Below are 15,506 nucleotides of genomic sequence, written 5' to 3' on the forward strand. Positions count from 1 at the left end.
AGTCCTCAGCGCTGAGCAAGCACCCGCAGTAAGAGTTGCAGGAAGGGATGTGTTGATGAGTTCAGAGCAGAGGCCCAGAGGTGTGTGGATGGGTGCCTTATTTCTACCTCCATCTCTCCAGCTGGAAGATCTAGAAGTTACCGTAGCTGATCACATTCAAAAGGTCATGAAACTGAACTTCGAAGCAGCCTGGGATGAGGTAGGGGATGAATTTGAGAAGGAGGAAACATTCACCTTATCTACCATCAAGACACTTGAAGGTAAAATCCTGGGAATGCCATCTCTGGCCTACTTGCCGTTCAAGATCTTTGGCTACTGTTGAAGTGCTTATCCCTCTTCTCTCCAAGGATCCAGGGCCATGTCTGGAGCACATATGTCAAATGCCACTTCTTTCAAAGCCCTTCAGAATATGGGGGAGTGGTGGTGGTGGCACAAAAGGAAGACAAGATATATGGCTTAACAGTATTGGGATTTCTCTCTACAGAGGCTGTGGGTAATATTGTGAAGTTCTTGGGAATGCACCCTTGTGAGAGGTCAGACAAAGTGCCGGATAACAAGAACACCCACACGTTGCTCCTGGCTGGTAAGTGGCATTTCCAGGTGGGGAGGACCTGGGTAGCTTACAGTTTGGATGTCACTGGATCCTGGGCTAAGGACTCCATTGTAAATATGGGGAGTCAAAATTCACAGCATTTAAAATTGGCAAAGTATTAAATAATCTGCAGTGAAATGTTTCCTTCCTACCTTGGCTGCCACCCATTTAGATTCCTTTCCAAGAAATGACCAGTGTTCCTATTACAAACAGTGCCTGTATAACCTTGCAGTTATTTTATGGTATAAAAGCTAACAAACATATTTCCTTTAACTCAAATGTTTATGTACAAATAGTATATATATTGTCCTGCAATTTGCTTTTCACTTTACAGTGCATTTTACAGATCTTCCCTGTCAATATGTAGAGCTTCCTCATTGTTTTTCTTTTAATTGTGGTAAAATATACATAACATAAAATTCACCATTTTAACCATTTTTAAGTGTATGGTTCAGCGCATCAGGTACATTCACACTGTTGTAAAACTATGACCACCGTCCATCTCCAGAACTTTTTTTTTTTTTTTTGTATTTTTTGTAGAGAAAGGGTTTCACCATGTTGGTCAGGCTGGTCTCAAACTCCTGACTTTGTGATCCGCCCACCTCGACCTCCCAAAGTGCTGGGATTACAGGCATGAGCCACTGCGCCCGGCCTTTAGAACTCACTTTTTTTTTATTAATAGCTGCTTAGTATTCCATTGTGTGGATGCACCACATATTCTGTGGAACAGCAGCTACTGATGAACATTTAGTTTGTTTTCAATCTCTTGCTGTTACAGATGTTACAGTAAATAATCGTGTACACATACACACACACTCTCACACTTTACTTTGCATATGTGCACTGAGAATATCTGTAGGATAAATTTCCCAAGACATTCTCATCTTAATAAATTATACTTTTCTTTCCACACTATGGACAACACGGTGTTACCACACTTTATGACCTTTGCCTGTCTGTATGGAAAATGATAGTGTAGTTTTTCTATTTTCCATTAAATATCTTCTCAAATGTTGAGGCATTTGTATTTCCTTTTCTGATCATTGTTTTCTTATCCTTTGACTGATTTTCTACAGGGTTGGTTGAGTGTATCCACACTTATTCTCCTTCCCAGATTATTTACTAGCAAATTCCAGAAATAGCATTTTGTATGTAAATCCTTCTGTATCTGTGTATTTCTCTAAGACAATGACCCCTTCCCTTTTTTAAAGGGCAATACAATTATCATACCTAAAACAGTTAACTAAAGGAAATGGGATTTATATTTGGCTGTTTACATGTAAACAGGGTTGAAAGGGGCTCTGGGCTGGGTGGCTCACTCCTGTAATCCCAGCAGTTTGGGAGGCTGAGGCAGGTGGATCACCTGAGGTCAGGAGTTCAAGACCAGCCTAGCTAATATGGTAAAACCTCATCTCTACTAAAACTAAAAAAATCAGCCAGGCGTGGTGGCGGGCGCCTGTAATCCCAGCTACTCGAGAGGCTGAGGCAGGAGAATCACTTGAACCCGGGAGGCGAAGGTTGCGGTGAGCCAAGACCTAGCCACTGCACCCCAGCTGGCCAACAGAGTGAGACTCTGTCTCAAGAAAGAAAATGGAAAGGAGGCTCTGCTTCAGTGCCCTGCTTACAGCTGACAGTTTGTGGCCACATTGAAGCAACCCAGTCCCCTGGGTCTTGCAGACACCTGTCCTGCGGTTTTCTCATGGTGGGGCTGTTGTTCCCTTCATTTGTGCTCTTAAGATTTAGCCAAGGTGCGAGAGCCTCTGTGACATCAGATACAAGCCTTACATGTCCATCCATCCTTTTGAACTTGGCAGAAGCCTGAAATATGGTATTATCATCCCCTCCACTTGTAGTTGAGGATGCTGAAGCCAGAGAGACAGTGACTTGCACAGTGAAATCCCTCACTCAGGGATTTCAGCCCAGCTCGCCTGCCCATTTCACTACACCAGAGCTGCCTGTGGGTTGCTGCAAATGCCATCCTCAGCCTGACCTGTACAGTCCCTTCTGCCTTATAAACCTGTACTCTCTCTTCCCTTCTAGGTGTGTTCCGGGGTGGCCATGACATCCTGGTGCGTGCCCGGCTGCTGCTTTTGGACACAGTTACAATGCAGGTGACAGCCAGAAGTTTGGAGGAGCTGCCAGTAGACATCATCTTGGCATCTGTGGGCTAAGGGACCAGCTTGCATAGGACCTTATACCCTTCCCCAACAGTACCTGGATAGTTGTGCCTTCCTCATGAAACTATCAGAAACCCCTTCCCAAGGTTCTGTATTCAAAAACAATTAGGAATCATTGCAGATAAATTTTTTTTTATTCTGTCCCCCTACCTGGGACTATTTGGGAGTGATTTTTTTTGTTTGTTTAATAGGGGATGATTTTAGTTTGTCCTAAATCTTGCTATCCTCTCTTCCAGGAAAGGGACATTGTAAATGAATAAAACATTCTCAACTCCTCTTGAATTTATCCCCCAAGAAACTATCTTATCCCTGTAATAAATCAGCATGTATTTATTGAATGATTGCTACTTCTGCAGACTCATGCTTCAGGGCTCCACCTTCCCCTTCAAGGCCTCCCACAGAACACCTGCCCTGTCCCCCTTGTACCCACAGCCCTTTGGTTGTTGTAGGCTAACAGGCACTGAGTTCACACTCCCTCCCATTTGCACTTCTTCTCAACGCACCCTCCGCACCCTCCTTTGATAGTCGATAAACAGAGGCTCCAAAGGGCTCGGTCCAGCGTCAGGCCGTTACCCAGCCTCAGGTCCCACGTGGAGCGTGCCCTGGGGTTTCTGCTCCCTGTTCAGTTCAGCGAATCATCATAGGCGAAGAACAGCCCTCTAGAGCATTCCCTGTGGGTTGCCAAGAAGAAATCTTGGGTTTCCGTCCCAAGGGGAGCACGCTTATAAACTCAAGCCAGGTTATTTAACCAACTTTGAGGCCTAAGTAGACCCATAAAGACGGTTTTAAAAATCTAGGCCTCACCCTTGGAGATTCAGCTGGGGGAGTGGAGAGTGCAGGGACAGGAAAGGCCCAGTGTGGTGCCCACCATCGTTTTGAGGGCGATGTGCGCGATTCCTGGAAGTTCTCCTGACTTCCATTTCTTCTCCGGTGTTCCTGCATTTTTGCCTCGCACCGTGAGGCAGCTGGAAGGACTGTGAAGTTAGGAGTGGAGTTTCCTGGTTTCCCGCCTTCGATGACTCTGTGCCCTGGAGTCAGCGCGGCGGGAACCTTCCCCGCCGGCCCTGCGGCTCGCGCTGGGGGCGGGGAGGAAGTTTAACCCCGCCAGGGAACCGACCAATATGGAGGAAAGTGGAGCCCCGAGAAGCTTGAGATCGAAGCGTCCTCCAAGGCAGTCACCATCTCCCGGGTAAATGTGAGAGATTCATCCCAAACCCGAGAAGACGCAGCATTCGGGACCCTAGAGCGCGGCGGGAACCACGGGCCCCTGAGGGCGGGGCCTAGCGTCGGGAGCGGCGAGCGGCGGGCGGCGGGCGGCGAGCGGCGCGGGGTGACGTGAGGAGCGGCGGGCGGCGGGCGGCGGGCGGCGGGCGGCGAGCGGCGAGCGAGGCGGGGTGACGTGAGGAGCGGCGGGCGGCCGGCGGCGGCTTGGGAGGCTGAGGCCAGGTAAGGGGAGAGGAAGCAACGCCAGCGGCCGGGGTGTTGGGGAGCGGAGGGGAGGTGAAGCGACGCCGGCGGACCGAAGGGAGCGGAGGCACGAGCGGACACGAGGGGACGCTGAGAGGGCGGCCTGGGCCGAAGTGAGGCGACGCGGGGCGGCAGAGTCTGAGGGCCGGAGCGGAGGGGAGGCGCCGCGGGGAGGGGCGAGGGGTGGCGGCCAGCAGCTAGGAGCCACCTGCTCCCCGAGAACCGGCCCCCGCTCCGGGGATCAGAGTCTGGAGCCGGGTCCGCGGCCCGCAGGTTCGCGGGTCGGGCCCGGCGACGCTGCGGACGCGCGGGCGGGAGGCGGGGATTCTGCGGGCCGCTCTGGCGCTGTCCAGTGGCCGCCCTCGAGGTGAGCGGTTGTGGCAGGCGTGGGGCGCTGACCCCAGTGGGGTTGGGGGGGAAGGACAGGGAGTTGGGGGCACCGAGTCACCGGAGGAGGCGACCCCTGGTAGCTGCGCTTGCCCTGCTTGGCTGAACCGTGAAGCCCCCTCCGCGGCGGCTCTTCCCGCGCTCAGGCAGGCTGTTGCGGAGCTCCTCCCGGGACTTGCCTCCGTGCCCTGCACGGAGCTGGGCAGTGGGCCCAGGGAGCGAAGCAAACAGGCACATCCTTGTCCTTGTGGGACTTCTCGGGGAAGACTAGACGGTGGTCACGGAGTGGCAGGGCGCGGTGGGAACGGAAAGAGAAGGCCGTTCAAGGAATAATACCTCACATTGGAGATACGTAATCCTTTTCCTTACGTTTTGTGATTAAAAGGTTTCGAAGGGCTGTGTTGAAGAATGTGTGGACGAACATCCTGTCACTTACCTATAGATGTTCTCACGAGAGCTTGTGCCTACCAGGATCGGCGGGGCCAGCAGCGGCTCCCAGAATGGAGGGACCCTGATAAGTACTGCCCCTCTTACAAGAGTCCTCAATCCAACAGCCCAGTGCTTCTGTCTCAACTGCACTTTGAGAAGGTAACCAGCTTTGCACCATGCTAGCCCCTCGCCCAGCCCCGTGATGGTCGTCATCTCCTATTTGGTTTGGTCTGTGCTCAGCCTCTTGGGATGACATTAAAAACCAGCCTTTACTGCTACATTCTGACTTCCAGTTGAGAATCCCTCTTGGCCTCATGCAAGAAGTTTTATCAGTGTCTTCTAACGCTGTTAAAGATGTATTTTTCAGCGTTTTTCAGGTTTAATTTAAATGCCTTTTCTATACAAGGCATACTAGCCTTAATATATGCCAAATTTATATGAGCTTTGTGTTTTAAAATAGCAGCTTTCATACCTCACTGATCGTCAGGGTCATTGGAGTATCTTTAAAAAAAAAAATTAAGGCCAGTTGCCCAGGCTCATGCCTGTAACCCCAGCACTTTGGAAAGCTGAGGTGGGAGGATCACTTGAGCCAAGAAGTTTGAGACCAGTCTGGGCAACATAGTGAGACCCCCATCTCTGCAAAAAATTTAAAAATGAGGCGGGAAGATTACCTGAGCTGGGGAGGTCGCAGCTTCAGTGAGCCATGGTTGTATCACTTGCACTCCCACCTGGCTGACAGATCAAGACCCTACCTAAAAAATAAATTTAAAAAATTAATATCTTCATACCCCTTACCAAGCCAGCAGAATCAGACTTTGTAGGCCTAGGACAGGCTTAAGATCAGTTAATTTAAAACACTTCCGGTGTTTTTTGAACATTGAAAAGTTTTATCCTTTTTGCTTGTGTTTTCAGTCTTATTTATGTTTGTCTTTTACTAAAGCTAGAAACATGTATTTAGTTTGGTTGTCTGAGGTTTAATTGCAGTCATTGTGTTTATAGTATTTAACGCTGTAGGGTTGGAATTACCAGTCAATTCCGTTCATATCTTAGTTCTTTGCCTTATCTCCTGAAAGTGTGTGTGTGTGTGTGTGTGTGTGTAATAAAATGCTCCGTTCTAGAAAGTAATAGTTTCTCCATGTCTTAAATATTTTAAATGACCTTGACATGTTTTTAAAAATCATGGTTGTTTCCTTCCTGAATTTTTACTCTATTTGATCCATAATGCTGAAATCACTTTATAAAATTGATTATATCTCTGGTACTTAATTTTTTTTTTTTTTTTTTTTTTTTTTTGAGACAGAGTTTGGCTTGTGGTGCTCAGGCTGGAGTGCAATGGCACTGTCTCAGCTCACCACAACCTCCACCTCCCGGGTTCAGGCAATTTTCCTGCCTCAGCCTCCTGAGTACCTGGGATTACAGGCATGCGCCACCATGCCCTGTTAATCTTTTTATGTTTTTAGTAGAGATGGGGTTTCTCCATGTTGGTCAGGGTGATCTCAAACTCCGGACCTCAGGTGATCTGCCCGCCTCAGCCTCCCAAAGTGTTGGGATTACAGGTGTGAGCCACCGTACCCAACATGGGACATACTCTTTAGAACTTTTGTGATAATATAATAGTAAAAAAGGACTAATTTCTGCGTTACAGGGAATCACATTATTTTGAAATAAAGGTAACAGGCTAGGCCCGGTGGCTCGTGCCTGTAATCCCAACACTTTGGGAGGCTGAGGCAGGTGGATCACCTGAGGTCAGGAGTTGGAGACCAGCCTGGCCAACCTGGTGAAACCCTGTCTTTACTAAAAATACAAAAATTAGCCAGCTGTGGAGTTGGGTGCCTGTAATCCCAGCTACTCGGGAGGCTGAGGCAGAAGAATCACTTGAACCTGGGAGGCAAACGTTGTGGTGAGCCAAGATCACGCCACTGCAGTCTGGCCTGGTCAACAGAGTGAGACTCTGTCTAATAAATAAATAAAGATAACATATAACAGCTGGGTGCAGTGGCTCATCCCTGTAACCCCAACATTTTGGGAGGCCTAGGCGTGTGGATCACAGTCAGGAGTTTGAGATCAGCCTGGCCAACGTGGTGAAACCTTGTCTCTATTGAAAAAAACAGAAAAATTTACCCAGGCATGGTGGCATGCTCCTGTAGTCCCAGCTACTCAGGAGGCTGAGGCAGGAGAATCACTTGAACCTGGGAGGCGGAGGTTGCAGTGAGTCAAGAATGCGCCACTGCACTTCAGCCTAGGCGACAGGGCGAGACGCAGACTCAGAAAAAAAAAAGATAGCAAATAACAGTAATCTTTCTGGTTGAATGAAGCCATTTATATGAAATATTTATTTTTGAGTCATTTTTAGAGGATGCATACTTCCCTATTAACGCTTTTTATTTTAAATGAGAGAGGAATCAAAATATCCTGGTGAACCTTGAAAGGGAAAAGAGAGCATAAAACATAGTTCAAAGGAAGGCATAATTTAGAGTGAGAATAGAGAGCAGAATTAAGTGTATGAGCCTGGCCAGACCTGGTGGCTTAGGCCTGTAATCCTAGCACTTTGGGGAGGCCGAGGCAGGAGGATTGCTTGAGATCAGGATTTCAAGACACCAGCCTGCGCAAATGAGACCCTGTTTTTAACAAACAAACAAAAACTGAGCCTTAGTCATTTATATGACCTCCTTAGAATTATAGAAAGTTAGCTAGAAGAAAAAGTTGTTTAACAGATGTAAAGATAGAATTATAGAAAGATTATGAGTTGTCCTGGGTTACCTATTCAGTGAGGGACAGAGCTAGAACTGAGATCCAGACCACCGTCCCCACTCCAGTGGATGCATGCAGGAACCAGGAATGGGGAAGGTGGAGCCCCTAGCAAATATAGCCCTCATTTGGGTCAGTGGTATGAATTTGCTGAGTAGTATTTGATTCCACATCTCTAACAAGTTTTGTTAAGATTGCTAGGGTTTCTTAATTTTGATAATACTTGGTATCTCATTTCTCAAACTTATAAATTATAAAGGAAAATTAGAACCATTTTAGTAGTTCATTCAAATCATCAACGGCCTGCATATGTATATAGATTGCAACATTTTCATTTGAAACCACAGATTTGCAAATTATTTCCTCTTTCATTTACCCACTTCAGTGCTACCAGCTGTTCTATTCAGATATCTAAAAAGGGTAGAGGAAAGATGACTAATACGGAGCAATGTTTTTAGTATTTTGGCTTCTCAACTACTTTCTATGATCATTCTCACATTTGGGTTTGGTTTACAGTTGTCAAGTGCATACTCTCAAAGGTGATCAGTGGAATTTGTGAGAGCAGAGTTCTCAACCTTGACACCATTGACAGTTTTGGCCAGGATAATTTTTTGTTGTAGGAAGCTATTCTGGGCGTTGTAGAGCATTTAGCAACATCCTTTACCGGCTAGATGTCAGTCGCATCCCCCAGATCAGAACAATGGAATGTATCTCCAGCTAATTGCCAGAAGTCTCCAGATGATAGGGAGGGGTGTGTCAGAGTTGTCCTGTAGTGAGAACCACAGATTTTTCAGTATTGTCTTGCAAGTTTCTGATGAGAGATCAGTTAGTTGACCATTGTGTAATGTTATCTCTTATTCTTATTTATGCATTGGCCTGGGGGTCCTTCTGCTTAGAAGACTTTTTTTTTTTTTTTGGACACAGGATCTTGCTGGGTTGCCCAGGCTGGATGGAGTGCAGTGGGCCAATCATGGCTCACTGTAACCTTGACCTCCTGGGCTCAGGCGATCCTGTTGCCTCAGTCTCCCCAGCAGCTGGGATCACAGGCTTTGCCTTTTTGCGATTTAAGGGGGATGTTCTCACTATGTGGCTCAAGCTGGTCTCAAAACTCTTGGGCTCAGGCCGGGTATGAAGGCTCATACCTGTAATCGCAGCACTTTGGGAGGCCGAGGCGGGTGGATCACTTGAGGTTAGGAGTTCGAGACCATCCTGACCAACATGGTGAAACCCTGTCTCTACTAAAAATACACAATTAACCATTCATAGTGGCGCATGCCTGTAATCCCAGCTACTTGGGAGGCTGAGGCAGGAGAATTGCTTGAACCGAAGAGACAGAGGTTGCATTGAGCCCGAGATCTTGCCACTGCATTCCAGCCTGGGCAGCAGAGCAAGACTTCGTCTCAAAAAATATATAATTAATGTATACAGCAGGCAGGATTCTGGAAGAAGCAGGACTGGATTTTATCAGGAGCATAGTAGAGGGATTAGCTTGTAAACAAAAGGAAGCCCTTCTCCTGAACCTTCCAGTACTGGTGATTCCTTTCTCCAGATTCCATCCTCTCCTGACTTTCTTCATTCTACTTTTATCTTAGTAGTACTTTTACTTAGAACTCTGCCTTTACCGTCATTTCTTCTTTTATTATTTATTTATTTATTTATTTATTTTCCATTTTATTTTATTTTTTTCATTTCTTCTTTTAACAAAATTTTTTGTACCCCCAGGTTAAGTCCTGTGCATGATATACCCTCTAAGAAACTTTGTCTTCATGGCATTAATAATCATCTTTTTATAGGTAATTTTATGATTTGTTTTTAATCCTTACCTTAGAAAAATATTATACTACAATTTCAGTCCCTACTCCATGCCACACATTTTAACTATATTATCTTTCATTCTTGAAAATTGTACTACAAGGTAAGTATTGTTCATTCTGTTTTTTGGATAAGGAGAGTTGAGGGCCCAAGAAATTGAGACTAGTCCAACCTGATAAGTAGCAGAAAAGGATTTTTTTTTTTTCTGTTACTCAGGGTAGAGTGCAGGGGCACATTCTCAGTTCACTGCAACCTGCATCTCCCAGGCTCAAGTGATTCTTGTTGTGCCTTAGCCTCCCAAGTAACTGTGATTACAGGCACATGCCACCATACCCAGCTAATTTTTGTATTTTTAGTAAAGATGGGGTTTCATCATGTTGGCCAGGCTGGTCTTGAACTCCTGACCTCAAGTGATCCACCTGCCTCAGCCTCCCAAAGTCCTGGGATTACAGGTGTGAGCTACCATGCCTGGCTCAGAGAAAGGATTTTTGAACCAGGATCTCCTTGCAAAGACCTTGCTCTTTCTTCTATAACAGAGATTGGCAAACTACGGTCCTCAGACCAAATCTGGCCTATTGCCTGTTTATGTAAATAAAGTTTTATTAGATCACAGCTGCTATGGTTTGAGTGTCTGTGTCCTTGAAAAATGCATATGTTAATCCTAACCCCCAAGACGATGGTATTAGGAGGTAGGGCCTTTGGGAAGTCAGAGCCTTCATGATTGGGATTAGTGCCCTTAGAAAAGACACCACAGAGAGCTAGCTCATTCCTTCTACCATGTGATGACAAAGCGAGAAGGAACCATCTGTGAACCAGAAAGTGGACCCTCACCAGACACCAAATATACTGGCACCTTAATCCCAGCTTTCAGAACTATGAGATAAATCATACAGTATCACTTATGCCACATTCTGTTGGTTACAAGCCCATCCAGATTCAAGGGGGAATGAACATAGATTCCCACCTCTCAGTGAGAGTCAGATTTTGCAACCATTTTTTGAAAACTGCCAGAGACTTCTCACTAGTATCAGAAGTTCAACACATGATCTTCATAAAACCCTTCATCAACTGATGAAACCTTTCATAAGATTTTTTTCTTCTCTGTTCGGTAGTACCATCATTATTTCACTCTTCTAGGCTTGAAAACTTAATCATCCCTGCTTTGTTTCATCCAAATCCATTTGTACTACAATTTCATTTTTAAAAAATCTTTTAGATGTCACTGTTATTCTCACTGCCATTACCAGACCCCTGAACCATCGTAGTAACACCCCCAAAATGCACTCTCTGTTCACTGGTGTCTTCCAACCGAGTGTTTAATATGCCATGCCATGCATAGTAATGTATATGTGCTTCTTAATCTGTAGATTTCATTAAATTATCAATGGGCCCCTTATTCAAAAAAAGTTTGACAACCATGCATTGGGAGTCCCCAAGACTGTCCCCATATTTAGAGATTCATTAGGAGCGAAACATATAAGGCATATTGTGTCTAAGGTTTATTAGTGAAAGGACACAACAGAATCAGCAAAGGAAAAAGATACTAGTAGAAATCTGGAAAAAATCATGCACAGGTTTCCTTATGTTCTCCTTCCTCTGGGAGGATACTCTAAGCATGTTACTTTCTTCAGCAATGAAAAAATGTACTAGTGTATCTACAGTGTTTCTGTTTGTTTTGTTTGTTTTGTTTTTGAGAGAAGGTCTTGCTCTGTCACCCAGGCTGGAGTGCAGTGGCTCAATCACAGGTCACTAGCAGCCTCGACTTCCCAGGCTCAAGTGGTCCTCCTACCTCTGCCTTCCAAGTAGCTAGAACTACAGGTGCGTGCCATCACACCTGGATAATTTTTTTTTTTTTTTTGGGGTAGAAACAGGAATTTGCCATGTTGCCCAGGCTAGTATGTACAATGTTTATGCCCAGAGAAACCCGTTAGAGACTCAGGGTCCAAGATCTTTATTGGAGGCTGATTATGTAGGCACTCTGCCTGGCAGGTACCAAAATTTCAGACTCCCAGAAGGAAAACAGGTGTTTGGCGTAAACTTATTGTTTACATAGACTAGGCAAAATAATCCACCCTTAGGAGTTGGGGAAAGGTGAGAACACTCTCAAAATCTAGTTCTGAGATGTTAATCGAGGGCCAGCCTTGTATATAGGTTTTCCTAAAAATAGCGTCCTCCAGTGCTTTGAGAGACTGAGGCAGGAAAATCACTTGAGTATAAGAGTTCAAGACTAGCCTGAGCAAAACAGTAAGACCTCATCTCTACAGAAAATTGACAAATTAGCTGGGCATGGTGGTGTGTACCTATAGTTCCAGCTACTTGGGAGGCTGAAGCGGTAGGATCATGTGAGCCCAGGAGTTCAAGGTTGCAGTGAGCTATGATTGTGTCACTGCACCCCAGCCTGGGCAACAGAGCGAAGCCTGTCTTCTTTGCATCCCTCTACCTTATCAAGCAGAATGTCTTACATTCTAGTAAATATGATTGCTAAAGAACTGAAGTTACCTACATCATGATAAATCATTGAATTGTTTTTGGCTGGGCGTGGTGGCTCACACCCATAATCCCAACACTTTGGGAGGCTGAGGTGGGCAAATCACTTGAGCCCAGGAGTTCAAGACCAGACTGGGCAACATAGTGAAACCCTGTCTCTATAAACAATACAAAAATTAGCTGGGTGGGGTGGCATGTGTCTGTAGTCCCAGCTACTTGGGAGGCTAAGGTGGAAGGATGTATGTCTTGAGCCCAGGAAGTAGAGGTTGTAGTGAGCCAAGATTGTACCACTGTACTCCAGCCTGGATGACAGAGCCAGACCTTATCTCAAAACAAATTTAAAAAATTGTTTTCAAGTAGATTCGCTTTTTAAAAATAATCTTGAATTCTTTTTATTTCAATACTACTAAATAATGTAATAAATACATATGTTAAATTAGGTTAGAATTTCATTTTGATCTCCTCACTAGATCTTCTTTCCATGGTAGGATGCAGACTCCTCTGAGCGTATCATTGCTCCCATGCGCTGGGGCTTGATCCCTTCTTGGTTCAAAGAAAGTGATCCTTCCAAGCTGCAGTTCAATACTACCAACTGTCGTAGTGATACCATAATGGAGAAACGGTCATTTAAGGTAGGTGGCTGGTAGCTGTTAATGCCTTGTATACCTGAGAAGTGAAATAAGGTTCCAAAGGGTGTTTCCATCCTGGCCTACAGAGGACAACCAAAAATAAATAAATAACATAAAAAAGACCAGTACTGCTCTAAGATTTTCAACATGTCTTCCCAATTAATTGGACCTGAGCCTCCAGTGGGGACATGTGCACTCAATGTTGTTGCTGCACAAGCTGTTTTTCATAATATTGTAGGCAGGACTTTACATGTCATCTAGTTGAATGGTCCTTTTTTTTTTTTTTGAGATGAGTCTCTGTCGCCAGGCTGGAGTGGAGTGCAGTGGCATAATCTTGGCTCACTGCAACCTCTGCCTCCTGGGTTTAAGCGATTATCTTGCCTCTGCAGGGTGGCTTTGAGTATAAGCGCGCCATTGTGGACTGTATCATCAGCATCATTGAGGAGAACTCAGAGAGCAAGGAGACAGGGCTGTTACTTTGCAACTTGGCTTAACTATTCTTTCCTCTCCCTCTGGCCTGAAACTGGTAGAGTTTCTTCAGAGAACGGGTCACCCTGGACTGCTCTGTGGCCAGGCACTGTGTTTCATTGTTCTTTGTCACTGGGGTGAGCCCTAGGCAGAGAAGCCGCACAGTTTCTGGGGGCCCCAGCCTGCTCTTTCCTGGCACACTTTCTCCAACCTCATGGGCTGGATGACTCATGGCTTGGCCTGCCTCTGCCCTAAGCACAGGTTTGGGGAGGCAGAGTTGGGGATCCCCTGGCCAGGAGATCAGGAGACCGAAGTTCGATTCCCTTTCCTGGTTGTGCGACCTTGGGAGAGTCACTTTCCCTCTTTGAGCCTGTTTCCCATCTGTAAGGGTTCAGACTTTGATGGCATGGATTTGGGGACTGCTCCCTGAGGTTACAGGGGCTTCAGGCACCGCAAGCCCGAATGTTCATACCCCTGGCAGCTTCTTCCCAGCATGTGTGTTCTGTCTGGGGCACACCTTGGTCAAGAAAGACCCGCACCCGGGCTAGGAGGAGATCATGGCGGAGCCGTCACCATGGTCGCCTTGAACGGCCTGTGGTTCAAGACCTGGAGGAAGGAATTGTCCTGTCTATTCTGAGGGAATTAGTTTTTCCTGATTTCACACTCTGTGAAGTCTGCGGCCATTAGCATGCAAGCAATTCTGGGAAAGTGTGGGAGCTTTTCTCCTTCCAGTGGGCCTTCTCCAAAGGGGACGGGAACGGAGGGTCTCACAGCAGCTGTAGAAAGGAAGTCCCTGCTCTTGGGAGGGTGCCAACGGGACTGGCCTGTCCTGCGTCTGATTAGTGCAAACCGTATCTGAGAGGAGCCCGACACCCAGTGAGCCCTGAGCGCCATGGTGCAGCCTTTCACGCCACCCCTGTCCCCAGGCTTGTTTGTGTGACGCCAGGAGGGCACGCCCAGCTGTCAGTGATTCAGTGTTTACCGCGGTGGGGCACTTTAGATACTTAGTTGTTCATCCTCATCCCTTCTGCAAAAGAAGCATTGACATCCCTGTGCACAGGTGAGCAGAATAAAACCAGAGGGCAGGCAACTGCAGGAGAGTAGCCGTGGGAGCTAAACCCAGTCTCTCCTGTCTCACCTGCAGTCTCTCTTGAATGTCTACAGCCTCAGGCCATGCAGACGCCAGAGGCCCTGGCAGGGCAGGGACAAAGGAGAGACAGATCCTGCTCCGTGTGGCTCAGCTGGCCAGGCATGAGTCGTGATCAGACCCTTGACAGGAGCAGGGCTGGGTGTGGGGGCTTCATGGAGGAGGTGACAACTGAGCCAGGCAGTGAAGTGTCTAGAGGAGTTTGCTGGGCTGAGATGGGGAGCACAGGTATTCCAGGCAGAGAGAAAAGCACGGGGGAAAAACCCAGAGGCTTTAAAACGGAAGGGTGTCTTCGGGTCGTGGCAAGAGGCCACGGAGCTAGGAAGGGGCACCAGGGGCTGGAGCTCAGGACCAGGGCCTGGGCTTTGTCCTGCATTCGGTGGGGAGCCCATGAAGGATCTTAGCGAGTGAGTGGCAAGCTAAGAGTCACACTCTGGGGGCCACGTGGTCCAAGTGTGAGAGTCCCAGCTGAGGCTCCAGGAGGAACCCATCCCCTGACCTGTGGAGGTTCTTACTCAGAGCCTGTGCTCTTGTTCTCAACCTCTGACTGTGCCCCAAAGACAGATGAGACTAGTCCTTGAGGAGCTCCCAACCTACAAAGAGACAAGACCTATTAACAACTCATGAGTGTTAAGAATGAGGGATAAACAGAGGATGCATAAAGTACCAGCAGCCTGAGGGAGGTCTTATTGAAAAATCAAGGAAGGCTTCCTGCAGGAGGTGGCATGTGATCTAGGCCTAGATACGGGAGCTGGAATTTTCCAGACAGGGAAGGGTACTGTGGGTGGAAAACAAAGCATGAACAAATGTATGGGGGTGGGACCAAGCCTGGCTTGGTGCATAAATGATCAGAGATGAGGCTGAAGCCTAGGTGTGTGTCAGGGGAAGAGCTAAAAAGGCAGGTGTGCAGTGAAGCTCAGTGTCTGCTACACATGAGGCTTCATTCAAAGCGCCAATTCTGCGTGCTAACCACATGAAGTGCAGTCATGATTCTTCCATTTTCCAGGTGAAGAAACCAAGGCATAAGAAGTAGCTTGTCCAAAGGCTCATATCTGGTCCGTGGTGCCCCTGGGATTTAACCAGGGGGTCCAGCTGTGGAGGCTGCATGCTGCCAGCTGAGCAGCTTGGTCTGTCCACCCTGGCAAATGACATGCTGAGGGCTG

The 15,506-nt window shown here is 47.0% G+C and overlaps 2 protein-coding genes and 1 long non-coding RNA gene across 10 annotated transcripts in view; 2 read left to right on the plus strand and 1 right to left on the minus strand.

Annotated features, from left to right (window-relative positions):
- The window catches only part of LOC105732817 (coatomer subunit gamma-1), a 29,031-nt gene extending 25,924 nt beyond the window's left edge, over positions 1–3,107 (plus strand). Inside the window, exons 22-24 of the mRNA XM_064362091.1 lie at positions 122–260; positions 485–583; positions 2,633–3,107. Coding sequence (XP_064218161.1) covers positions 122–260; positions 485–583; positions 2,633–2,763 — 369 coding nt within the window. The 3' untranslated portion in view covers positions 2,764–3,107. The remainder of the gene's footprint in view (positions 1–121; positions 261–484; positions 584–2,632) is intronic.
- LOC135268883 (uncharacterized) lies at positions 2,690–3,968 on the minus strand. Its single transcript, XR_010337237.1, has 2 exons — positions 3,574–3,968; positions 2,690–3,440 (listed from the first exon to the last, which is right to left on the minus strand). It is a non-coding gene; the product is annotated as an uncharacterized LOC135268883 (long non-coding RNA).
- Positions 3,743–15,506, plus strand: part of LOC105705222 (abasic site processing protein HMCES-like) — a 77,957-nt gene continuing 66,193 nt past the window's right edge. For 5 of the 8 annotated variants that reach the window (XR_010337235.1, XM_064362092.1, XM_064362095.1 and 2 more), the window contains exons 1-3: positions 4,156–4,215; positions 5,009–5,211; positions 12,588–12,731. Coding sequence is in view for 7 of the 8 variants with exons in the window: in XM_064362092.1 (XP_064218162.1) it covers positions 5,032–5,211; positions 12,588–12,731 (324 nt within the window). In the remaining variant the exon portion in view is untranslated. Of the gene's footprint in view, positions 3,959–4,155; positions 4,216–4,268; positions 4,350–5,008; positions 5,212–9,522; positions 9,594–12,587; positions 12,732–15,506 lie in introns of those variants that run through there. The other 3 variants (XM_064362093.1, XM_064362094.1, XM_064362098.1) reach the window with 3 other exon arrangements.

Source organism: Aotus nancymaae, unplaced genomic scaffold (genome assembly GCF_030222135.1).
Source record: "Aotus nancymaae isolate 86718 unplaced genomic scaffold, 86718_ANA_hifiasm-v0.15.2.pri h1tg000046l, whole genome shotgun sequence".
In the NCBI taxonomy this organism is placed as follows: Eukaryota; Metazoa; Chordata; class Mammalia; order Primates; family Aotidae; genus Aotus; species Aotus nancymaae.